The sequence below is a fragment of the Tinamus guttatus genome, unplaced genomic scaffold (assembly GCF_059628265.1).
Source record: "Tinamus guttatus ecotype Peru unplaced genomic scaffold, ASM5962826v1 Tinamus_guttatus_pri_ptg000524l, whole genome shotgun sequence".
NCBI lineage: Eukaryota > Metazoa > Chordata > Aves > Tinamiformes > Tinamidae > Tinamus > Tinamus guttatus.
The window spans coordinates 1,798,829-1,825,198 of NW_028289058.1; the positions used below are offsets into that span (position 1 = coordinate 1,798,829).

The following is a 26,370-nucleotide window of genomic DNA, read 5'->3' on the forward strand; positions in this document are numbered from 1 at the left end:
GAAGCGATAAAATTTCCTATAAGAGACATATGTGTTTACATCACAAGATGTGTTATTTGACAAAACGCTTTGTTCTCTGCATATTTTCCATGCAGAGTTTCATGCTGCGTTGTTTTGCTGGAAAGCTTTGATTAGCTAGAATTAGTTGCTGAAGTAAAATAGACACTTTTGTTTTATGAGTCCTCTTGCTGAGCTGTAAATTATAGTAAAACATATAAGGAGTGACAGAAAGAAGTGCTGATTTGAACCTCTGACCCCTGATCGGCATAAGAACATAAGATAACTCTTTCAAAGATCTACTGAGGGCCATAAATATTCCATGGTCCACTTAAACTTAGGCTGTTTTTAACAAAATAAAGCTGTTATTTTGCATAGGGGGATCTCGACTCTACAGTACTACTACAACGCAAGCTGCTGTATCTAAAACATGTGGAAATCCTTCCTGGTATTTTGAGTGCAGGTTGGCCATTATCCGCAGCAGGGCAGCGTAAGCTGTGAGAGTGATTTTTCTTTTTCTGAACCAGGTCATTGAAACCACGGTCAGTTAAATAAGCCACGACCTGCACATATTGAAAGGGGAAATTCAGGTGTCTGTTATCTCGGTAGCTTGAGCAGTAAGATCACTGGCATTGAGTGGAATTTAAGGATACACCAAAATTTCCCATGACAATATGCAGAGTAGCATTGATGGACACTGAAATTACTGGCGTCAATAGTTCAAAACCCACAAAGTTATATGAATAACTAGCAGAAATGTTCTCTTAGACTAAGACAGATTTTTTATAGCTTAAATTTCTAAGCTGTTTTTCTTTAGCACACGCACACCTGAACATATAGGGAAAACTGAAATCTTCTAACTCCATCTGTGAATCTAAAATGTGTAATTTGTATTTTCACAATGTCAGTTAGTTTGTTTGCACATATTGGGCTGTAATAAATCCGAGAGCACGTTAGGCAGCAAACACACAAATAATCACTGCAGCAGTCTGTTATTATGGCCTTAGTTACAGTAATTCAGTGGCTGCCTGTTTGTGGTACGCCTTAAGGCCTTTTGCAAGGGCATTTGTGCCTGTTATTTAAAGTAGGGGATATTCCTTCCCACTAACTATACAGGTAAACTCTTTAGACTCTGAGGTAGGCGATATATGGGCCTTTAAACTCAGAATATTATATCACTGTTCACTGCTGATAGATTAGGTGTGTACAAACAAGTGAAAGCAAGGAATGATAATATTAAAAGAAACCATGTACATGTAATGTGACTTCCGCGTTCTTTGGAGAAAAAGCTTTATAGTGTGCTCTTGCCTATGATTTATTACATTTCTAAATTAAGCACTTGTTAATTGTTACTCCCATTTCTTGTAGCTGTGCTTGAACAGCACCATTTCATATGCTCAAATAAAGCCAAATACTCCTCAGGTATTTATCATAAGCCTATGAGTTAAGTTGATTCTTAAATTGAAAGCTACTCTCATCTGTGTGGTGGCACAAGTTAAAATGCGGTGAGGATTTGGGCCACAGTACTTGTGCATCTATAAAACTCACCTAAATATTGATTCGTTAACTTTTTTGAGAACAAACTGAGAAACTGCTAGAATATTTTGTCAAAAAAAATCATAAAATGCTTGTTCTAGCAGGTAACTTCTGTACAAATCTACTAAACAAGATAAACTTGTATCAAAATGTTTAATCTATGTATTTCATGAAATCTTGTTTTCAACAGCCAAGCTTGATTTTTCCAAGTCTCTGATACTTTGTTCAAGTAAGGATTGTGTTTGTGTGCGTGTGAGCATTTATTTCGGTGATAGTCTGTGTGCCTTTCTGTTCTTCCTCCTCCTGCTCCTTTTGTGTGGCAAGCCCTCACAGGACCCAGATGCCGAGCCGTGGAAGGTATTTCGCTCACAACAGCATCTGCTTCCTTGGCAGCCTCCACAGGCCATAGCGATGCTGCTGCGGGGCTGCCCCGGCTGCGTCACGCGCTCGTGCTGCTGCTGAGTTATGTATGTGGACTGTCTTGTGCTCCCCCGTGCCCTTTTCTGTTAACCCACCTTCGGCTCGAAAGATCTGTGTTCAAAGGCATCTTAAAACAAAGACAGCCAGGTGCTACTTTTCATAATAATCCAATATCCCCATTTTGTACCTTGGTACTGTAGCAGAGGTCTCTGATGAAATCCAGAGACTGTGATGCTAGTCACTGAATATATTTGGTGTAAAAGACATCCCAGACGCAAAAAAAAAAGTGCTGTTAATATACAGAGATATACAAGGGAAAAAGTAAGTACAATTAACCTTACTTTAGAGGCAGTTCTCACACTTACTGAGCTATGTGTGACCTTTTCCATTGGGATACTTAGACTTTTCAGGTTGCTTTTTGAAAATGCTACCTTGTTTGGCCTCGTGAAGGCAATACTAGCAACAGGGGGATCAGGTCAACACTGAGTCCTTATTTCCAGAGGTACCAAAGCGGTGTCTGAGACTAACCGCGTCTTTAAACATAAGAAAAACTTCTTCTCGCAAAAAGTCCCTTTCGTTTAGTTTGTTTGGTATCAAAAACATTTTAATCCCCTCTGCAGCAGTAGTAAAAAATAAGCAGTCCAACTGAAGGTGTTTTCTCTTGTATGTGTGTGTGTTGGGTGGGGGGGTGTTCCCGAACTTTGTACTGGGAATAGTAAGAGATGTCGTAGGCTTCAGTGAGCTTGTAAAATCATTTGTGATTAGACACTTACAATGATTTTTGAGTATTACTGCTAGTTGTATACTCAGAAGGAAAGTTCTGGAACTTCTACTTTGCAGCACTACACAAAAAATTACCTCTTGCAGTGCATGATTTCCACAGCACTTGCTCCTTAGAGTTTTTCTTCTTCAGAAACTGAATTACTCATTGTCTAAATAGCTGAACTTTCATCTCTATAAATAAGATACTAGAGCTTTGCACAATTCATTTAAAATGCTGACAAATAAGGATTCTCACTTGATTCTGAGTAGTTGTATTGTTCATTGTGATTTACTGTAGCAAATGCATTTGTTGAAGATGTAACATAGGACTTGCATTTTTAGTAACAGAAGAAATTAGAATTAAGCAGAGTCTATAGCATTTTGCATTTGTTTTTAAGCAAAAAAAATTTCTAGTACCTTTGCAGAAATAATGTGCACTTATAAAAAGAAGGATGTGTGTTTCCATTTTGGTCATAAATCTTTTAGTAAAAGAGAAACAAGAACAGAACAGACCTCTGATCTTTCCTCTTGCAGCAGGCAACCTTCTACTAGATTTGTCTTTGGGGCATCTTTCAAGTGCATCCATTGCGGTTTATCCAGTTAGGTCAGCCCTCATTGCCTGTGCTTTGGTTATCCTCTTCACTGAGAAATAAATCCATCTCTCTCTTCTTGCTTATATCTCATATTACTGTACTTTAATTTCCCAAAATGTTCCTGCAGATAACACATGAATTGCGCTCCAACTGCTGTGACCAAATTCTCTCTCCACAAAGCAGTCAATTGAAATGTCTGATGCTTGCTTTTCCAGTCACATATGAACAAATGCAAGTGCTCTCTCTGTGTTCCCCCTAGGCTCATATTGCTAAAGAAACTGCCTCCCTCTCATGCAGCATTTGATCATTTTCTCCTTGCTAAAATACCTTGTTGGAACAAACTTCTTCTATAAAGCCTGTCATTGATAAGACAATTCTGTTTATCATCGTGTTGTGCTGGATGGTAAAACTGTCTATCAGAAAGCTATCAGATTATAGTCAGCACAGAGCTGACTTCGCTATGTTGGTTCAAAACCTTTTCTATTTTATTCACCCTGTATTACTTCTGTAACATTTGATTGTGGAAGTTCTTCACCTTTATTCATTCCTTGAGACGCAGATGTTGTGGCCTGGGAGGTGTCAGTATTCCCGCTGCAAAAATGGAAACATCTGGTGCGTGGAAAGGGCTTCATTGCCCTGGGCTCGCTTCATTTGCTCAGTGTCAGTGGGCAGTGCATGCGTGTGGCATGTCACAGCCTCAAGTGCAGGGAGGAGTGATATGTGAGAGGGACCTAAGCTAATGAAAGAGTTAGGATTATTGAAAACTAGCTGAAAAAACATGATTGAGAAAAGCCTATTGGAAAAAAACTCTTGAAGCCTCAGAGAGGGATGTGCACAGACCAAGACCTTCATCTCCTGCCAAGGTATGGATGCACGCTGGCTGCCAATGCTGTTATCCTCATGGCTCATGAAAGTATTTCACAAAGGTGTTGTGGGACTTGGATGCCATTAGGGTAGGTTTTAACATTCAGATAAATCGGGATGCTGTTGTTAGTTCATGAATTTGTTTGACAAATTTTAGATCGTAGATGATACTTCTCAAAAGAGTGAAATGGAAAAAATTCATCAAATGCCATAGGCAATTTCTGAAGCAAGGAATAACCCTGACTGAATTATTATTTTTATTACTTATTCAATTTTTCTTGGATGGTAGCTCTAAGCTATAGCAAGCATTTAGTATGAATTCTGCCATTTCCAAGTAAAAATCAGTACATCTGCTGTGCCATACAAATGCTTGCATACAGTGATTGCCCACTCATCTGTGTTATATTTTATTTACGTAGATGAATGGCACTTAGACCCCTAGTGACCTCCAGCTTCCATAATTTCCTCAAGACTTCATTTGCCTTCGTCTTAAGTGAGACTTGCTGCATTTGAAAATCCCAGTCTTCAGCATCCGATACTGACACTAGAAGATACCTGATGTTGACAATGATTAAACTAAGTCCTTGCTCACGTATTTTGTGACCTGTGATTTTTAAATTGTTAGCTATACAGCAGTAAATGAAGATCAGTGTCATTTATATATCCAGCCTGTGACTGGATTATAAGAATCAAACTTGGTATTTTTTTTAAAAAAAGCATATATTTTTAAGGCTTTTTACATCATTCTTGAATGTTTGATGGTTTTGAATATCCAATTTGTAATCAAGAGCTTTCTGAGTGAGTGGTTGTCATAAGGTTTGTGTAGTGCTCTTTATGTGCTAGAGATATGTTGAAAAAAAGATGTCTTTTAGTGTTTAAGGTAGGTTAATTTTTTAAACCACTATTCAATAGTTGACGAGTTAGAATTTCAGTTGGAAAATTTCCATTCAAACTTTGGCTCTTGAGTGTCAGCTAACGGTCAGCGTTCCTTCCCTGTTTTTTCCCTTTAATCTTGCAGATAACAGCTTCATGACTTGACCATCTGAATGTGAACTCCTAGACTGCAGTTTAGAGCCCTTACAGGAGAATTGGCTAAAATATCTATTTTACCCTTGCAGCAGTGGTGTGCACATATTTTTCCAGATTGGCCAACTCATCATACAGACAGATATTTAAATGAAGTTATACAACCTTCCAGTCCACATGACAATTTTGCTAGCGCTAGTGTGATTTTTTGCAAGCTTTGCACCCACTTACGAAACAGCTTTGTTTAAAGGAATAAGCAAACCAGAAAGATAATTATTTATATGTAATTTTATGTTTGCTTTCATTATTTAAAACAAATTTGTAGAAATGCCAGGTTAAAGCCTCTCTTATCACCTTTATATGACCTGGTGTTGAATGAAATATATGTATATATTCAGACCAGAATATCCTTTACACTCTCTCTTCATTTAGAAACATTTCCTCATGCTGCTTGCGAAGTAGCCAGTAAATTCTTCGCCACATTGGGAGGGGAGTGGCACGTAACTCTATTTTTATTCTGCTTTTAATCTTTGGGTTTTCAAACCAAAACAACTACCCAGATAGTCACTATACTTGCTCTCCTATCTTGTGACTTTTCTCTGGCACTTAAAGTATTGTGAATATTTTCCTTGCCAGTCCAACTGACATCCAAGCATCAAATGACCAATGACTTGCCATCATTGGCTTCTTATTTTCTTTTGCTTTTTAAGGAACACTACTTTGCTATAGAAAAAAAAACACACACACACCCCTATTTAGCATCTTTTCCTAACTCCCTAGCTCCATCTTTTCTGTCCTACTGACTTGCTTGAGAAGGAAGAAGGGGATTCTTTCAAATGGCAGTTGATAAACCTGGATTTGTTTTTATGTATGATTCTTTTCCAGCTCTTGAATCTGTAATAGACAATCAAAAAAGCAGTGACACCTTAGTCTACTTTCATTAAAATCCCAGTCCAGCAAGACTTGGCTTTTATGTAAGTGGCCGATACTGCCTGTGTGTTGAGTGCTATGAGGGCTTTGGGAATAGAGGCAGGCTTACTCTTCAGATCTAGCTCTTGGTGGTCAGAGGGGCAGAGGAAAATCTAGGTTGGCTGGGAGCTCAGGAGAGCACAGCCTCTCCGGCAACCTGGTCCACAGCTTTGTGTCCTCTTGGTGAAAAGGGTCATCCTGAATAAGTTCTCTCCTTCAGGCTGCCATCCAGTGAGCTCCTTGGTCCTTGTCAGCCTGTGGGGCCCCAGCCTGTGTCTGTGCAGGGGGCTCTTCCTTCCCGGGTGCAGGGCTCTATATTTCCTCAGGGATCTGTTCCTGTGGCAGCCCTGCTCTGAGCTGATGCTCCATTGCCCCAGTTTTGTATCATCTGCAAACCTGACAAGAGTTCACTCAGTCATCTCCTCTGAGTCGTTTATAAAGATGCTAAATAGGTTCTTAATTTTAAAAGTTGAAAAATATTTTAATAACCAAAGTAGAGAACCCTGAAAAAGCCATTATAATCCTTTTTCTTGTCTTTTAAGCTATATTGCAGTTTCTTATGTTATCTGTTCTGTAGTACAGTATCTGATTTATTCAGAGCTGAGAACTCTGCACAGGCTTTCAGGACGTTGCAAAATTTGCTTTTTACTATCATGTAAGCAGTGCATCCTATTGAGCAAATAGAGACTGGCCCCACACAGATGACATTGGTTTATAGGCTGCTGCCAAAGGGAGCTGATAAAATCCGTTCAGTAGATCAAACCACCTAGGACTGTATGCAGTGCTTCATTTAATTTTTCAGGATGTGACACGGAGCTGAGAAATCACTTTTCTAGCAAAGGAAAAAATGTAACAGCTTAGCTGAAATATTTAAACACCGCTAATTTCCAAATCTCTGCCCGTGCTCGGCACCAAGAGGGTGGTGGCGAGCGAGTGAGCGAGCGCCCGTTTCGCCAAGTGCCTCGCGCTGCCGCTGCCCGCCCGGCGCGGCGGTCTCGCCACTGAGTCACCAAGCGCCCCGTATTGTGTAACTTGCCTTTCTGCGGAGGCTTGTTATATTAGAAAAATTGTTCCAAAGAAAGCAACAATTATGACATAAGCACATCTGGCTCTTGCAAATTATTCTTTATTAAGCTTTCATTTAATTACATGTGCTGAAAGGTCTGCTTTTGATTACTGTAATTTTTTTTATTTGTCCATCTGAATGATAGTAATGTTGGAAATTACATACAAACCACCTGGCTTTTTTCTCACTAATAAGGCAAAGTTTATATAGATTTATGTGCAGAAGAGGGATTAAGATCTTCCCTGTTTATGACAGAACAGTTATTGCTGATGCTAATTCAAGGTGAGGGTTTACATTTGGTCACTGGAAGGAAATTAAACCTATTTCATTTTTTTTCACTAAGTAGTTTAGATGGGTAGCAATGGTTTAATATGCACATCTTTTATAATGTTTCAGGTAAACTTTTTGAAAAGTTGGATGCATCTAGGTGCTTTTGTATTTTCATCACTATTTACAAGAATTTGTAAAGTCTGCCTTCTTATTAATGTTCATAGAAGTTAAAGATAAAAATTTCTGTGCAGTGAAAAGGAAGTACACCTTGTTGCTTCTTTTACCTTTCGTTGCTACCTACACAACATGCAGTATTGCATTTCAGTAGCAAATGTGATTCACCTAGCAGCTCCTAGTAGAAGTTCTGTAGTTGATGAATGCTTTCTAGGTAAGTAGGCAAAAGTCTGAAGCATTCATTATTTTGGCTGGTGTTGATAACTCTTTATTTTTTCTCTTTCAATTTAAGAAAATTTCCTTCTGAACTTTTTCAGTTTAAGAAAAAAATGTTATTGGTGTGCCGAGGTCTCAGAAACTTTCTGTTTTTTTGTTTCTAATTTTGTTCTCTTTGCACATAATAGGAAGGGAAAGGAAGAAAATGCTGGGGAAAAAAACTAAAGAAAAATCTGTAGTTTCTTCAAGAGAAGAAACAAGGGAGCATAAAATATATGTGCTTTTACTGCTTCTCTTTTAGAAATGTTGCAGGAATATACTGTATATCTTCTTGTCTTCCAGCAACTGTACGCAGCTCAGCTGGCTAGCATGCAAGTTTCTCCTGGAGCCAAGATGCCGTCTACTCCGCAGCCACCAAATACGACAGGGGCACTCTCACCCACTGGCATGAAGAATGAGAAGAGAGGGACCAGCCCCGTAACTCAAGTTAAGGTATTTTTCAAGGAAGAAAAACGTGGGTGTTTGGAAAGGGCAGTGAAACTAAAAGGGTCTGTGTAATTGTTTTAACAGTTGGAAACTCGACCGCATGGAAGCTGTTCAGTATTCAAATGAAATGTTCTTTTTTAGTGCTGTATTATCAGTGCAGAGAATGGAAGAGAAAGTATTCGTTTCTTGCTTCCAAAAATATCAGGCATCTCTCTTCCTACCATATGTATCAGTGCAGATTCGTCCCTAAAATGTGATATTCTCAAGATTTCAGTTTGTAATCTGGCATAAATAGCGTCCATTTCATGGCTTGTTTCAAATTGAACATTTGAATAGCTTAAAATATGCTGCTAGTTTACATTGTTAGAGCAAGAGAAACTGTAGATCTTCTAATTATTTTACAAAATCTAAGCTTCAAATTGTGATTCCAAAATCACAATTTCGGAAAAAGCCTCCCATAAAAATAAAATGCGAGTCAGGACTCCAGGGAAAACCCTGTGTCAGAGCAGCTCGATTTGACTCTTGCTGATTCCGCAAGAGCTGCTGACTCCGCAGAGCTGCTGAGGGTCCTGCGTCCTCGCCGAGTGCTCGTGCCTGCTTACGCTCCCTTGCTCAGGAGCAGGCAGCTACAACGCGGCGATCGCCAGCGGCTCGAGAGCAGCGTCAGGCGCCCCTCGAAACCTGCGCTGCAGCTCGTCCCTTCGGGGGAGCTCGCTTGCTTTTATTGCTGTGTTTTTCTGTGGTCGGTCTGAATGTCATGAGAGCAAAGAAATTGAAAAACAATTTACTTCAAACTATTAAGTTCTATTTGAGAGAGAAAAAAAAAGCATGCAGATACTTGATCATTTTGAATGATAGTGCTGTAGATGCAGAAATATTGAAACAGATCTAAGGAAGGTGTATAGTGACTTTTTGTAGAGAGAGGATGTTTTTGGTAATTGCTAAAACGGTATAGGCACGCAGGTCTTAGTCTCACAACAGCCGGGGAAGGTTTTACTCACTTGAGTTGAGGGTTCTTTTTTCATTTTTTGACATGAGAGTAAAATATCATTCGTTTTTTCATTATCATCAATCATTGTGGTAAAGTGTGGGTGAGCAGATATTTCTGCCCAGGCTGATAAATTTCCATGACACTTTTTTGCTAGGCTGAGAGTACTAATAAATAAAAACTAGCCCATTATGGCCAGATCTAACATTTGTTTAGCAAAGCGTTCACTTTACTTAACTGTAGATATGTATTAGTCTAATATTTTACCTCTTGTAATCCAGTGCCAGGCTTGCAAGCAGTCGGTGAAATTCGCCACATATGCAGAGCTTGTTATGGTCAATACAGAAGCCACCAAAAGCAAAGGGTGACTGTTCCTGCAGAGTTGCCCTGGTATAGCGATACCTAACACCAGTGATTTATGGCATTGAGAATATACTACTGACTACTTTAATGTGAAAAAAGTAATTTCATAAGCAAGTGAGCCAAATGGATCTACACCAAACCAAACCTTTACTGTATGAGTAAAATTTTCCCTGGTTAAATTTAAGCACATATCTCCTTGAACCAAGGCCAATACCATTCCAGCTTTGTGGCCAGCTGAGTCCTATTACTGACTTGACCACATGCAAATTCTTGGGGGTTTCCCTACATAATTTAACTAGAATGGATTGAAATATATGTTAATAAAAAGGAGTCTTTTTATACTTAGTTTATTAAGCACACTATTGCATGGAAAATATTAAAGGTAAATTGAAAGTGCTTAATGTAGACAAATATCAACAGATAACAAAAATACATATGGTACTCTAATAAACTAGCATTTGCAAATACTGCTTCTTTGGCAGGACATGACAATTTTGGTGGTCATGTATTGCTTAATAAACCCTCTGTGTATTTTGTTTATTTGAACAGTCATTTGTATGTAACTCTGCAATACTATGTTCATTGTTTATAGAACTACTGAGGTACTTTTACAGGATTCAGATCTTTCAAAAAAATAATGATAGGTTTTTCAAGTCTGTGACCAGAATGCTTTCCAGCTTTTCAGTGGCTTGCAAAAATGGGAATGCTCTCTATGAAGAACAAGCAAACAGGTTCTGGCAGTGGTCAGAGTTCTCTTCCCATTGTGGTATTATCAGCACTGCCAGGCAGAAAAGTATCTAGAAATTGGACTCGGTAGTGCAGGTTTGTATGTGCGTGTGCTCACAGGCCCCAATCCTGCAAGCGTTGTATTGCAGAAGGAGCTCTGAGCTCTCACAAAACAACACTGAAGTCAGTTGGTGTCTGTGCAGGGAAGCAGCAGCGAGCAACACGGCCGTGAAGCACCCGAGTGCACCATGTACCTTACCCTGCAGGGCGAGGCAGGGAAACCTGTGTGCTCCTGCTCGCACTTGGACTCCCAGCAGGTGTGGATATCTGTGCACGCTGCAAAGTCAGGGAGGACAAGAGCGGCATGCAGTTTGAGGGGCAAAAATGAAAGCTGGAAATACTTTGGCATTGTAAGTACCTGTTTGTTACATGCGCCAGTTTAATGCCTCGTGCATGATTAGATGCACATTGCTAAATCACTGCTTGACACTAAGGAGAATGGAAAAGATGAGCTAATGTAGGGTATTATTGTATTCTGTCATATATTTCTAAGCTTTGAGGTGATCAGTGCTGTGTTTTAAAATATAGACTGTATTCTCTGTCAGTCAGCATATTTCTGCCTTGGGTGTTTTAAATGAGAGATCTCTGTCTTACTGGGCTCTTTAATGATAGAAAAATCACTATTTCTAAGTCTTTCAAATACTCTGTTGTGCTGGTTGTTAACAAGTTGTGCAAAAGGGACAAGCCCAGCAGATGGGAAAGAGGTTATATTGTCAATATTCACCCTCATCAAAAAATTAATTGCTTAAATGAGACTTCTTCCAAAAGTTAAGTCATTTCTCAAAATGCAGTTAGTCTATTACCACACTGACACAAAATATATGTCAAAGAGTGAGTTTCTCCCCTAATTACTTGCATGTAAAATGTATCACTGACACTGGATTTACATATCCTTATGAAATATTACTTTTCTTTATGAAAATAAACATACAGATACAGTAAAGACTGCGTGCAGCAGAAATAATTACAGAATATAGAAATAATTACAAAAGCATAGAACAGTCATGAAGCAGAATTGCATCTGCACAGAATACATGATATACTTGAATAATAAAATATTGTAAAATAAACAACATTAAATAGCATAAACAAAAGTATATTTAAAATACATACAATATGAATTGATTAATGTAGTAACTCAAGGAATTCAAATTCACTTATCTTCTAGTATGAGGAAACAGCATAAACAAAACATGCACTCAAAATGAGATGTATAGAATGTATAAGTTAGTAGCAGCTTTAAATGTGGGCCAAAGAACTGTCAAGGGTCTCCAAATGTTTCTTTCATAGAAGTACTTATGATTGCTAGTTTCTAATACTTTTAAAAATAAGCTACATAACTTATTTTTATAGTGCCAGGAACTTTTCAAACAGAACCAATGCAAAAGCATTACTGAGCTGCTGGAAATTTTAAATAATTCTTTGTAAATGCCCTAGGTTAATTTAGATCTCTGAAAACACATTAGGAAATTAAGCCGTAATGTGAGCTAATTCAAATTTTAATTTGGCAAAAAGAACGATCCAGCCACATAGTTAATGTAAATAGAAGCATAACACAGAGAAATTAATGAGGTTTCCTTTCGTCGAATCTTAAAGGAGGCAGATAATTAGCTTCTTTTGTTATTACTGCAGGAGAATGTGATATTGTCTTGGAGGTGTAAAATAACTGCAGCTTGCAAAGTGATGTGTTCATTTGTCTTTTTCTAATAATTATTTACATTAAACTCTTGTAGGATGAAGCAGCCCAGCCACTGAATCTTTCAGCCCGACCCAAGACAGGTGAACCTGTCAAATCCCCGACATCTCCAACGCAGAACCTCTTTCCAGCCAGCAAAAACAGTCCAGTGACTGTGACGAGCAAGAGCGGCATCCCCAGCCCTCTCGGTGGAACCCTGGGAAGAGGATCCTCTCTAGGTAAATCCGCCATAGGGAGAGGAGGAGCTGATGCTCTTCCTGTGTGAAAATCTCAGCCTGAGAACACACACAGTCTCTACATTAAGTACATATTTGAACCTATATCTCTGTTTAAGATGAAAACAAAAATCACAGAACATTGTCAAATACCTCTTGTATTCCAAGGATTTACAAAAGTAACCAAAATAATGCTGTAGTGATATTTATCTATAGGGAATACAGCAAATTAATGTATAAAAAATAATAATGTGTAAAAAATACATCCGTATACATATTCATAAATATATAATGCATCTAAATATGTATAGAAAGGTTTATGTATCTTCCCCAAGCATAACAATTGGGTACAGCATGCTAAGCTGTCTTTTCAGTTTTGGCCTGTGGATTAGGCAAGCAGAAAAATAGCTTTGCATGCAGAGACCTATGAGGTAGTAAAAATACACTCGTGATGACCCAGGTGAATAATTCAGTCTAGTGGGACAGTGCACATAGTTCAAACCAAGCATGTTCTAACGCATTTTTTTTGAACCAGGGCAAGGGAAGATTCAGTTTTACTTAGAGTAAACCATATGTTAGGCAAGAATGTAACTCCAAATGTAGTTTTCAGCTATTTAGCCCAGATATACCATTAGTTTTATCCATAATTGCGTTCTTAAAGAAACATAATTCTCAGTATTCTGATTTTATTTTTTTAGCCAGGACCATATTCTAATACATGGGGTTTTTTTTTAATAAACACAAAAAGGCTTCTGTCCAGCTATTTCTTATTCTTTTATAATTGTTCATATATCTGACTTTTTTTTTTTTATGATTCCGATAGATGCAGATAGGGAATGTTTGCTTCATGCTTAAGACTGTTTATTTAAGGTATAAAACATACTAAACAATGAAACAAAATTGATCAGAAAATGATGTATGAAGACTACCTTAACCAGTCAAGAAAGAATCAAGAGCTCTAAAATTTAGATGATCACAGTCCTAAAGATCAAATAGTAAATTTTAACGGTTACTAAATACTTACTACAAGCCACTTATTCACAATCTGTAGCTCAAGTGTACTTGTTAATATATAGAAACACTTGTGAATAATGAACAGATATATTAAATACATACATTAAATATATAAAAATTATGATTTGTTCCATTCTCAAAACACTTGGGAACATCGTGATCGGTAAAAGTTTCTTCAGCTAAATAGGTATTCCGCTTGTCAATTTATTTCTGGCTACCACTACAGTAGCTAACCTCAGAAAACAGCATATCAGTTTGAGCTGAAAGACCATTCTAGTGAGATAGACAAGGTAGGCCTAGGATGTGAATATTTTTAATGTAAAAATATAAAACTTTTCCTCTTGGTTCTAAAGCATAAAAGAAGCCTGGCGAAACATTGCCAAAAATCCACAAGAAACTTGGAAGATTCTGCTCCATTTTTTGGATAAATTGAGGTGATACAAAGTCTAAATCTCATCAAAAGTCAGAAAAACTTTGTTCGTGACTCACTCAGGTCCAAAAGGAAATTTAAGAAGCTAGTTCATGCCCAAGAAGAGCAATCTTTGCTCTCTAACATGAAGTTACTATGAGGAAAGCTTTGGTTCTGACAGATATCACAGACATCTATTCTCATCTAGCCTGCAGTATTAAATCAGCTACCCTCAATCCTAACATTTTTGATTTTAAAAGAAGTTAGGGTCCTTTGAGGTTGAAATTTTCTATGTATTACCTAGCTGAACTCCATTGGAGTGAAAAGAATTGAAGCAAGTAGGAAATTATCTTCAAGAATTCCAGGTGTTAGCCTGTTTGCTATTTTTTTAGTGGAATGTTACTGAGTTCCCAAATCACACCAGAGTTTTTATAAAAGGCATTAGTTTATCATGCAGGATTGGTCAAAGTTCCTAGCCAGAAGGCATATCCATGATATATATAGACAGATAAAGATATATGGGATATATTTATATTCACAGCTAAATGTTCGTCACAGCAACACAAAACTACCACTCACCAAATAAGTTTTCTTTCTCTTTTGTTCAGTTTTTTTCTCTTAAAATTTAAAGGCTGCCCACTTAAGCTTCAGACTTTTGTGTTATGTTAAACATATTTAACCTGTTATGTTAAACATATTTAACCATAAACTTGAGTCCACAGGTCTGATGCTACGTTCCAGACTCTGTCAAGGCTTCAGTGGCTGTGTTTACAACGTAGCAAATCTGCGCACAGGCTTATCAATCATCACTCTTCCCCCTCCTTCTGCAGAAGTTAGTCAGCTCTTACTCAATGAGAAGTAGATTTTGATTTGGATGGTTGCCTAAATAAAGCGTGTTCTCCTTTTATAGATATCCTTTCCAGTCTTAACTCACCTGCCCTATTTGGGGACCAGGACACAGTAATGAAAGCCATTCAGGAGGCTCGAAAAATGAGAGAGCAGATCCAAAGGGAGCAGCAGCAGCAGCAGCCGCATGGTGTTGATGGAAAATTGCCCTCCATGAATAACATGGGTCTAAACAACTGCAGGAATGAAAAGGTAATGTCTCCTCTTACTACACTGTCTGTCATTCATTCTTTTTATTTTCCAGCAAACAGCTTATTTTTATATAAAATTTCTTTTACAGCTTTTAGCTTTCTCTGATTTTACATTAAATACAGCTTGTCACTTCAGAGTGCTGTGCTGCAAACTCCTCTGCCTTTACATGACAGGATTCAAAAGACCAGTCCTGTGCAGTGCGTATGGTTAAACATGCATGTGACAATGTGGAAAAATGATTGGGTGAAGCTAATATAGTTTGTGGTCATTAAATTTTGAACTGTGCTTTTGAGGATGATTGAACTGACAAATACGATAGAAACATTTTGTGTACTAGTGTGATTGAGTAGTAGAATATCACTGAACATATGAGTGTACTTGATTTTGTGACTCAGGTTCAACAAGATACTTAGGCTCAAATCTGTGCTTTTGGTTTTTGGCTTTAATAAGAGTTTTTTGTTGTTGTTGAATATTAGCTGTAATTTCCAAACAGTAAAAAGGAATTGGGGTCCCATAATAAAATGGTAAATTAGAAAAAGTGGAGAGGAAGCATGACCAGCATTGGTCTGTGCACGAGAGTGTTCAGTTTATGAAATAGCGGGATTGTACACTGAAGGTGAGGAGCAGTTTTTATCACAGACACTGAAGGACAAAGTTTTCTTGGGGAACTCTGTATCCATGCAGTCCTGCACTGTGGCCATTCCAAGGTCTGGGATGTCTGGGATGTCATCCCTGTATGTCTGAGCCAGTGAACACTGATTCATGTAATTGCCTGAGCTAGTTGGATGAAGAGTGCTGTTCTGTTGCTGTCTCTAGGGATTATTTACTCTGCAAAAAAATACAGCATACATGTTATTTCCCACCACTGACACAAAACCAGTTACATACCACGATACTTATTGTACATTCGATACAACTACAGAGAGAAGTATTTCTGCTAGTGCTAGTTTAAATGACAGCATTTAAAACTTACTTAGTACAAATTGATACTATAAAAAACATGGAAATTAATAATTGATCAAGCAGGCCGTAATCAGGCAAAACTCTAATTATAAAGTCAATATGAACTCCTTAACTACCTGAGAGGTAGAGTACTAAAGCCCAAGTTATAAAAATAAAATGTCACATGTATGATCAGTATTAAGAGTTTATAAAATAATGCTTATTTAAAATATATTTTATGAGTTTCAGTGGCTTGACATTTAAAAATATCCAACTCACTATAAGGGCTATTAAAGGAATTTTTAACATTTGATTCAACTTTGAAAAGTAAGTATAAAAATGAAATCCACTTATTGGATCTGCTCCCTGAGTATTTTCAGTACCACACTTACATCTTGTATTGAGTAAGTTTTAAATGATGACATGTCCCACTCTTTATTCTAAATAAAATAGTTAATTCAGTCTCATGAATACTAAAGGAATGTATTTACATTTTATAGGAAGTATAAAAGGCAGTAAAACAGATGGATACTTTGTGCAAATAGCATTCTTGAGTATTTTTTCTTCCCCTTTATTCTCCCCCATTTCAGTTTTTACATTGGTGATATGTTCTTTTCCTTCTAAAAATGATGAGCAGGATGATCAAAGTGGAGGGTGAGGAGGGAGACAGATCACTTCAGAAACAAAAACATAATTTTTCAGTAATTGTATGCCAGGAAGACAGTGTATAGTTTCTGTCATAATCCCAGTGAAGCTTTGATAACATAGTTGCAATTTTGGATTAGCTTCTTTTGAAGAATCAGGACCCTGTGTTTTCAGAACCAAATTTTCAGAAATTGGCTTCAGGTAATTGGACATGTATAAATGAGTACCTAGAAGCCAGCACCAGAAAAAGATGACAAATTAATTGCCTGCAGCTGCTTTAAAAAAGCTATCGAGTCCTGGTCAGTTACTGGTCTTCCAAGTTCAGATAGCTCCTAATAGTTTGTTGTGCAAATGATTATGCTTACAAAATTATGTACATAGCTTCAAAGCCTGAGCTCAGGCCTTTTTGCAAATATGTCATTTAAATCTCTGAACGCTTTGTATTTGGCTAGAGACACAGAATTAAAAATTGCCTGTGTTCATATTCTACTGTTCAAAAAAAATCTACAAAGCTCTGAAAGTGCTCACAGAGCTTCACTCATCAGAAAGAGCAAAACAAAAGCATGCTGGACTCTGGTGTAGTCAAACTTTAAGATAAAGCATTAAGGGCTGGCTATACTTCTAAGGCAATGCCATGCCATAAACACTGACATTTGTACTGTTACTGTAGTTCATACATACAGGGGATAGAGTTGTTACAGCACAGCTGTTTTTTTCTACTATACCTGGTGTTTGTCAGGTACAAGCAGACTGAGGGAAGGAAATAGGCAACAGTGCCAGTGGTTTCAGAGTGTAAAGAGAAAGAGTGGTGAAGAGCAGGGAATTCAGAAAACTGTACACAAGCTCAGTTTACGTGCTATGAGCAAAAGCAAAATCATGAGGATTGACTTTTTTCAGAGGATGGGACTTCTTCCAGTAAAACCGTGTTTATCTTCAGCAAAAATGAGTATATTAAAATACTTAAACAGAATTTGCATTACTAGAGCTACTTGCATTTGTTTTAGTATTTCAGACTAGGATTATTGCCTTGCTTTGATTTAAAGGAACTTTAAATGCTTTAAATGAACCTGAAGGTGTGCTATATAATTTATAAGATATCTCATGTATTTAAAGGGGTCAGATTTTTTTTTGTGCGTAGAGCATGAGATATTTGTTGAGATAAAAGGAAACAGAAATCAATACTTTTTTTTTACATTTATATTTGATTCCCGCCATTTTTCAAATTTTCAAGCAACTGTACAATTGCAGTAGGAAACAAAAGTTAGACTCTAAAAACACTACCTTAGTCATCACCTACTTCCTGGAAATTATGGTATATTAGTGTCTCTTGTAATGAGCTTTTTATTCCTTTTTTACTTCTAAATCAGAATTATTACAATTTGAATCAACACCATTTACCCTACCACAGACCACTGCTTGTGTGCAAAATGTGGACATCCTTAAAAACGCACATTTGTTTACCTTGGAGATGTTGCAGTCTATTGATCAAATCCATATTTAGGCACTTAGATTTGACTTGATAAGCCATAACGGCCCCTTCGGAGGTGTTACGGTCTGCTGTATTTCGGGACTGTTAAATATGTGGATTATTGACACAACAGAGTGTAACAGCTCCTCCAGAGCTGCTACGCCTCATCATTTGTAGGAAGGCACTGCACATGCGTGCAAACCTGTCCTGATAAAAGCACTTTGGGAAGTCTTTGTTAAACAGGTTACTAGTCTTGCATAATCTCTTTTTGAGTGGCTGCAGACTGTAGTGACTCCCTCATTGTTTTGCTTTCTTTGCTAAAGGCAAGAAGTACTGGATTCTGTTGCCAGCAGTTTCTTACAGCTTGTCTCTTCCCATATATTCAATATTGTAGACAAGGCAACTGCAGAAGCAGGAGACGCAGTATCTTTTCTGTGAGTGCCTGAATCCTTGAGAGAACCATCAGCTCTCCTTGCTACTAGTCCTTGCTCAACTCAGTTAAAAGCAAAACAAAACACACAGTGAAGAAAATACTTTTCCTGCATTCGATTATCTTTTATCCGTTCAGTGAAGCTACTTATAATTAATCTTAGATTTTGAACATGAATAAATTGATCATGAGGACCTTGTGGGTTTTTATAAATCATTATAAAGAAGTGGTTTAGATATGCAACACTAATCTGGTCTTTTTGCTTTTACCTTTTAAAAATATTTCCATGGCTTTTTTTTTCTTTTTCCCCTTCTAGTTACTTGTAGAAGAATTGTTAGCTCTAGCTAGTAAATAAAAGGTCAATACTTACATTTTAGTCTACTGGGAAACGGATGACAGAAACTGTAAGCATATTCAATTAAATCATTACTTCTGTTCGTTAATTCTCAATTCTACTTGTAATTAAAGGACAAAAACCTCACAGGCCAAATAAATGAATGGCAGTATCAATAGCATACGTGTAGTTGCTTCTATTATGGCATTGTCTTGAGAGTCTTTGTTCTCACCTGTACTTTAAAAATGGAGAAAAAATAGCCACAATTGAAAGATCCCTCCCTAGATAGCTTGTATCTATGTTTAAATTTGATTTCAGCTTAAATACATATTTCTAAATTCTATAATAGAAAAACTGGAACTATATAGAAAGGGAAAAAAAAGTGACACTGATTTAGTTGAGGAACTGCTAGTGTGGTCTCACTTTCTTGCAAGAATATAGGCAATTTACTCAACTCAGTGGGTGTGGATTCCATCTGTTAATGAAGAACCTGATTTCCACAGAGACGCTGCAGCCGGGAAGCTCTTTTTCCCAGTCGGGCATCGGCTCAGTCTACGTGACCTCCCCGGGGCGGCCCTCAGACCCCAAGGGTGCCTGCTCCCTGCTGGAGAGACCCCCTTGCTAGGCCCAGCACTTTAGAACAGTTCAGTGACTTGGCAAAGTTAAATGCCCCAGCGATGGGAAATCTTTAAAATACAAATCCCAGCGGTCCTCATAATTCTTAGGTCACAAATGTCCTTTATGTTGAATTTGGCCAATTTTGGCCAAGATGCTTGTAGCTTTAAGTAACTTGTAAGGGAAGATTTTTTTATATTGGGTGTTTAAGGTTAACTTCCTAAGGCCATATATGGGTGCTTTATTATAAGTCTCCTAATTTTAAATTACGTGGAATGCCCAGTATTTCTGCTGAAAGCCTATTTAGTGGTCTATGCTTTGAAATCTGTTACGTTAGTTGTATGAATATGGACTTGGATCTAAGTTGAGTAGTTTGAAAATCCCGTGCCATTAAATTTTGTTCTAATAATTTAATGTAAAAAAAATAAATATAATAAGATTTTCTTCTTCTTTTTTTTTTCTTTTTCTATTTTTTTAGTCTTACTGCTTTTCCTAGCTGGATGAAAAATATGCCTTCATTCTATACTAACGTTTCCCTAATCATTTCGAACGAAAATGATTAGTGACTCCGATAAAAGTTTTCTTAAATACATATGTTGTGTCCCACGGAGGCAGCTCAAAATCTTAGACAGACAAGCAGCTCTATGAGCGGCTGTACAGCAGTAGTCTATTTTCAGTGTAATGCAGTAGCTTTGTATTCTTCTCCAGCACTTTTTACAATTACTTGGGCGGTTCAGAATTTCGGCTGATGTAATACTGCCCCCTTTTATTAGAACTGGAAAACATGCTGGACTTCAAAACCATAGCTTTGTAGCTGGGAAAAATGTTGTCATTTATGTTGTTTGTTTGTTGATTTGAATATTTAAATTTGCATGCTGAGATATGGCATGAAAACAATATTACTTTATAACAATAAGTGGGTGGAAAGAAACGTAATAATTGGAGCAACTTTTTAGCAGTGTGTATTGTGTATGTTACCCCTGAACTTCGTACGCAGCGTCTCACCCCAGGGAATTCCCTGTTTTTTTTTTTTTTTTTTTTGGGGGGGGGGGGGGCGTTATTCTGAAATGTGCAAGGTGCTGATGAACAGGGTTTGTAGCTTTTGTATGAATTTCATTGTCACATGTGCTTGCATTGGTTTTCTTAAGGTGCTTATAGGAATACAATAGGCCACAATGAGCTTTGGGGATTTTTGCCTTTTATTTTTCTATTCCAAAGCTTGATCAGGAATTAGATGCATGTTCAAGTAGCTGAATGTTTTCAATATCCCTCAGACATGCAGAAGTGTTGCAGTGAATGCATCTTTACAATTAGAACTTTAAAATACATTTTAAATGAAATTCAAAATAGAGCATCTTGGAAGAAAACAGCAAAAAGTGATCTCTGAGTCTCCAGCCATATCTTTCAAAGGAAATGTTCTTATTATAAACAACAACAACAATTACTTTTGATGTAGTACTGATGTCTGTGCTGTATCACTAGCTTTCGTAGGTGTCATAGAAAATAAAATCAGACTTAGAAATTGTACTTATATTTATGGAAATATTTTACTTGATCTCTAACTGTCCATTCTGTAGAGGAAGGTGATGGAAGTTGCAACTGCAGATGTGCAGAAGGGCCAAGGGCAGCCCAACGCTGTACACAGGTTGTTGTAAGAGGTACAAGAGGAAAATGCCATTGCTCCGATTAGCCTCTCTATGAGCACATAGCTCTGTTATCAAGCCCAGCTTTGTAATGGGAACCAGGTGCAGGAGGTTGTGGGGATGAAATCTTGTCAAGTCTGTTCCTCAAACCTGAGAGCAAGAAGTATTAAAGCTGGACATGAAATGTTAACTTTCCCTGTCTGTACAGGGAACATTGTGATTCAGTCTTTAATTGATCACATGCTATTATTCAATTGCTGTTACTGTTTACACCAAAATATTTATACTCATGCCTGCTAGCATGCCTACTGAATTTCCTTCTAGATTTACTTCTGTATGCTATATGCAGTCAGACAAAAATAAATGTATTTGCAGTTTGCACATTAAAAGTACATGTTAACTCAAACAGTGAATTGACAGTGAGAATAGACCAAGAAACACTGCAAAATTCCTGGCATATAGAGGTCACATAACTTGCAGATTAGTTCTTTTTGGTGCTAACCTGCTATGACTCCAGATTTGCACCTATGGAAGGATTAGCTGTGCAGCCCTTTGCTTTAAAGTCTTTTGCTTAATTGCGTTACTTTCCTGAATTGTCTTGACAAAGTTGGTAGTTTGTGCATTTGTGCTCCAGTATATTAACAATACAGTTAAATGGCTAGTCCCCTGAGTTATTTGGAGGCTGTTTTAACTTTGGGAAGTCTTACTCACTGAACTGTTTTGGACCATACTTCATTAAAAGTAGTTTGACCAGTTCAGTGGTGATGTACAAATATAAGAAAATGCACCTAAATATAAGGGTCACATGTGAAAATCTATTATTTGAATAACGATATTTATACGTTATACATTAAACAAACTTCCTGTAGTAGGTAAAATTTTCAATTTCTTGTGGTTTCAGTTCTATTGCAGTAGCCCTTGACAACAAAACGGTAGTTTCAGGAAAAGAAACCTGCACGTTTTTCTGCTATTAACTGCTAGCTTTATATTTGAATCTTGGCTAATAGTGTTTTTGCCACTGCTTGTGCTTAACAGTATGTGTGGATTGGTGGCTGAGCACAGTTATGTTTTTTTATTCCTATTGTCAGGGCTAGTTGAAAGATTGCCTACAGCTGGTTTAAAACCTTGTTAATAATGATGATGATGATGATTTTAGTAGTAACAATAAGCGTAAGAAGTGCTACTTGGCCTGTTTCTTTTGTCTCCTTTCCAGCACAAGAAAAACTGGAATATACTGCTATTCCAGTCACATGGGATATGTCCTGTAGAAAGGATAAAACCTTTGTCCTGTTTAATTCTTCTCCCTTAAATTTTGGAGCAACAAAAAAAATCCCAAAGGGGCAGAATTAGGTTAAGATGGGTCCTGGATGTGAATATTGAAAAATTTGCACAAAGCAATGAGGATAATTCTTCCCAGAGGAAGATGTTCTGCCATAAAGGACTGTGTCTTTGTGATGACTGTAACAGCATAATTGTATCTTCTTACGTACAGTTCATTTCCTGGACTGTTGAAGAGAGTTTGCAGACATGCGGTGAAAGTATTCTGTATTTTTGTTGTGCTTTTACACAAAAGAGTAAAGATAGGTTGAGAATTACTGTTTCAACATTAAGTCTCTTGGACAGTATTATATGCATTGATTTAGATTTTGGGTCAAAATGTCAGCTGCAGAATCCTATTGGATCACTTCTTCCTTTGCCCTGAGAACTACCAAAGGCATTTGCATAGTATCTCACACGTAGATACAACCACCAACACTCACAGAAGTTACTGCCATTTATTTCCAAATTCTCTCTGTGTATTCCCTTAATAAATGCACAATACCAAATTACAAATTACCATTACCAGTGTAACCCCATCAATTGCTATAGATTAAGTATAGCATGGATAGATTGGGATTGCTTTGCCTGATACTTCGTTACTGTCTAAAATTAAAGATGTCTCCTGTTTCTCAGATATTGTTAGGCTGCATCAATAGGTATGTCAAATGGAAATACAGTCGTTGTTGTAGGATATTTGCTCAGCTGCCTGTTTGTGAGCTTATACTCCACTTTGTACAGGTTTAACTGTTTTGCTTCAAACTCGAGAATAAGCATTAGCAGGTAAAATTGTCTCCTTTCATCTCATGAACAGACTTGAGCAAACAATGCAAAATGATATTTGCAAATGTTTGTTTGAAATCTGATTAATGGAATTTGGCCATGCTTATTTCTTCCTTTGTTTTCTTTCCACAAATATTCATGCAAACGGATTTTTATTTCTATGGGTATATTTGCATATGAACATGGACATTTGTGCACAATTACAGACATTTGCTGTTTATGCCCAAATTGCTCACCCTCTACTCACAAAAATGGAGACTTTGGTTCCACACCCGCTCAAACTCCGCACTGACCGGTTGAGGAGCGCAGCAGCTGCGAGCTCCGACCAAGTGCTGGGGTTAAACACAGATCTTTGCAGAGGCTCTGTGATCTCTGTGACAATATAAGCTAGGGATCTTGCATAGTTTACTACACGGTGTCTCACCGCTGCTTTTTCTGCGCTGTGCTGGAGGCAGTTTCATCTCTTTTGCTGTGGCGATGAAGGTAATGGGTGCAGGAGCTGATAGTTACAAGTAAAGGCTTTCTACTCCCTAGGAGGTCGTTTGGCTGAGGGAATTCCCAGTTGCTCTTTACAGGTAGTTTAAGGCAACTTTCAGCTATTATCATCGAGTCAGACATCAAAAACAATGTAATCTGTCTTAGGTGACCAACTAGAGCATAAACCACAAGTAGCAAACTATGGGGTGTTTAAGTGGATAGTTCATGCATAACTCATATTAGACTGTTTGAACACTTATGAGTTACTCATACGTGTATAGAAATTGCTGATCCTCCGGGGATGGTTCGAAAAGATAAGAAAGACTGTATCTGCTGAATAAATTGTTTGCTGTGCATAGCTTGTCCATCTGTAGTCACGTAACGCTAACTCCATAAACAGGCCTATCTCAATTGGAAATGTGTAAGAGGGTAATAAATGATCTTCAACATCAGATTACTTGTACTAAAATCATGCTCAAGTCATAGTAAGCTGTTATAACACTATTTAAAACCTAAAGTATGCCTAACCCACAAGCTGAAATTGCCCAGCTTATATCCTGAAAATCTACAGACAACATTAATTTCTCAGTATTTCACTTTTATGCCTGTGGCCTCTAACATGTTGCAAATGCCTCTATAAGAAAGGCTGGAAAAACATATCGAATTTCCGTTCTCTGCCACGTGCTGACATTCATTAACTGAAGGAGAACCCTGAGACACGATTTTGGAGAGATCTCCTCTTCACCTCTACCCATTCTAAAGCAATTTGTTAAACAGCCAGGAAGAGAAGTGGACACATGTGGTTTCATGTCAGACCTGTGTTGCTTACGTAGCTGAGTGCATGCGCTTGCTGTTACCTTGCCAAAAGCTTCTTGAGAGAACATGCAATGGAGGCATTCTTTTCCCACTGCCATTTTCTTTGCATCCTAGAGTTAAATTGCTAAGTGACAATTTCATTATATGGCTACTCTTCGCATGAACTTTCTTTTTAGATAGATTGATTGATTCTTGCTTAGTGCATCCTACTTTTACATGCTATTTTCCTGCCATTTCTAAAGCACAGAAATGCGCTTTGCTACTTTTCAGATGCCAGTGCGAATAGGAGCCATCACGGGGAGGATGTGCATTAGAACAGTACACAAAGTGAGTCACTGACACATCATGTGCTGTAAAAATGCCTGTTCTGTCAAGGGTTGCCAAAACATACTCAGTTGCCAGAATTCTGTTTCTTGCCTGATGCCAGTCAATCTCTTTGAATGCTCATGAATAAGATTAGGTTGGCTCGCTGCACTCTTCCTCCCAAGGGATTCCTCTTTATCAAGGGATTACCTGTGTGCTATTCTTTGCATAAATCCTGTTTTTTATTCTCCAGTATCGCGCTACAGATCACAGTACATGATGGCTGCTAAACATCTTATTAACGAAGTATGTCAGCTACTTGTTTCCTTTCAAAAAACAACTCAAAACTTACAAAGTCAAAAAAGCGATTGTCCTGTTCCCACCTTCTTTCTCTCAAGCTTTGCTTTTCCTTTCTCTTTGTAAGGAAGGGGCTGAGTTAAATTTAATGCAATTACAGTTTGCAAGAAAAAAATGCTTAGGTGAATATTTTCCTGCCTCTGCATGGTGGTAGATGACAATGTACAGACTAGGACACCTACCTACCAGTGCTCAGCACGAAGCAGCGTGCCCGGCTATGGGGGATTTTCACTCCATTCGGTGCAAAAGCCCTCTGCGGGTTTTCAGTATGTGCTTACCACTGTGGACAGGCGAATGGAATGAGCTGTAGAATGGGAAACTTGAACAGAATATGTGAATTATCCTCCAAGGGAAGGAGAGCAAGGGCACTGTTTGCTTTGTTAGTGTATTGCGTTATTTCTCTTTACCTCCATCCACACCTTGTTTCCATTAACTACCTGGGAGTATTTGTTATGAGGGCATATGGAAATCAGGAAGGCCGGCGGCGGGATGGGGGAAGCACCCAGATTTCCTTTTCAGGACCCCTTTTAAACTGTCCTGACGTAAAGCATTTGCTGTGTGGAGGATGGATTTCAGCACATGTGCCTCTCTGAATCAGGATGCACGTTACTTTTTCCCTCTCCAGCTGTTCCAAGATCGCCATGCTGGTGATACTAGGAATGCTCCGAGTAAGACACGGAGATTAGGTACTCGCAGTCCCTCTCGTTCTCGTTTCCTGAACGAGTCCCTCTCGTTCTCATTTCCTGAGAGATGGGGAAGTGCAGGCGCTGCCAGCTGAGTTCTCCTTTCCTTTTGCCCCTGGTGCGGCTCTTACCTTCAGTGTGCGTTTGGGGCTTTACTAAATGTTACTTCTTATCAAAGCAGAACCTCTGCCTATTCCCGTTGCATGAACATCATTAATTAATGAAAAAGCACACAATTTCTGCAGTAGAATTCCCATTAATGTCTTGCATGGTGAAAAAGTGAATATTATTCTTCCATATGTTTTTGCTGCTTACTGGATACGTTCTGCGTACAACTGCTTACTTGTTCTCTCCAAATCTGCCTTTGGATTGAATTCACAACTAAGCTGAATGCTGAACATTTGCCATAAAAATAGACAATTTATTATGTTTTCAGTTGATGAGCGGTAGCAAAGGAGAAGAGATAAAATTGAAAACTGCACTATGAGATAATCCGTCATTTTATTTTTCTTTAATATTTCTGTTTTGTTGGTAATGAAGGAATTAATTTAGGATCAGACCCTTTTAGGCTGTGCTTTGAACCAAACCAATCCAAGAGCTGTGGGCCGC

At 38.0% G+C, this 26,370-nt stretch overlaps 1 protein-coding gene across 10 annotated transcripts in view; it reads left to right on the top strand.

The window, feature by feature from the left end:
- Window positions 1-26,370, top strand: part of SOX6 (SRY-box transcription factor 6) — a 340,141-nt gene that overhangs the window by 272,171 nt on the left and 41,600 nt on the right. For all 10 annotated transcript variants that reach the window (XM_088533833.1, XM_088533831.1, XM_088533832.1 and 7 more), the window contains 3 exons: window positions 8,236-8,385; window positions 12,250-12,430; window positions 14,761-14,948. In XM_088533833.1, the coding sequence (XP_088389959.1) occupies window positions 8,236-8,385; window positions 12,250-12,430; window positions 14,761-14,948 (519 nt within the window). The remainder of the gene's footprint in view (window positions 1-8,235; window positions 8,386-12,249; window positions 12,431-14,760; window positions 14,949-26,370) is intronic.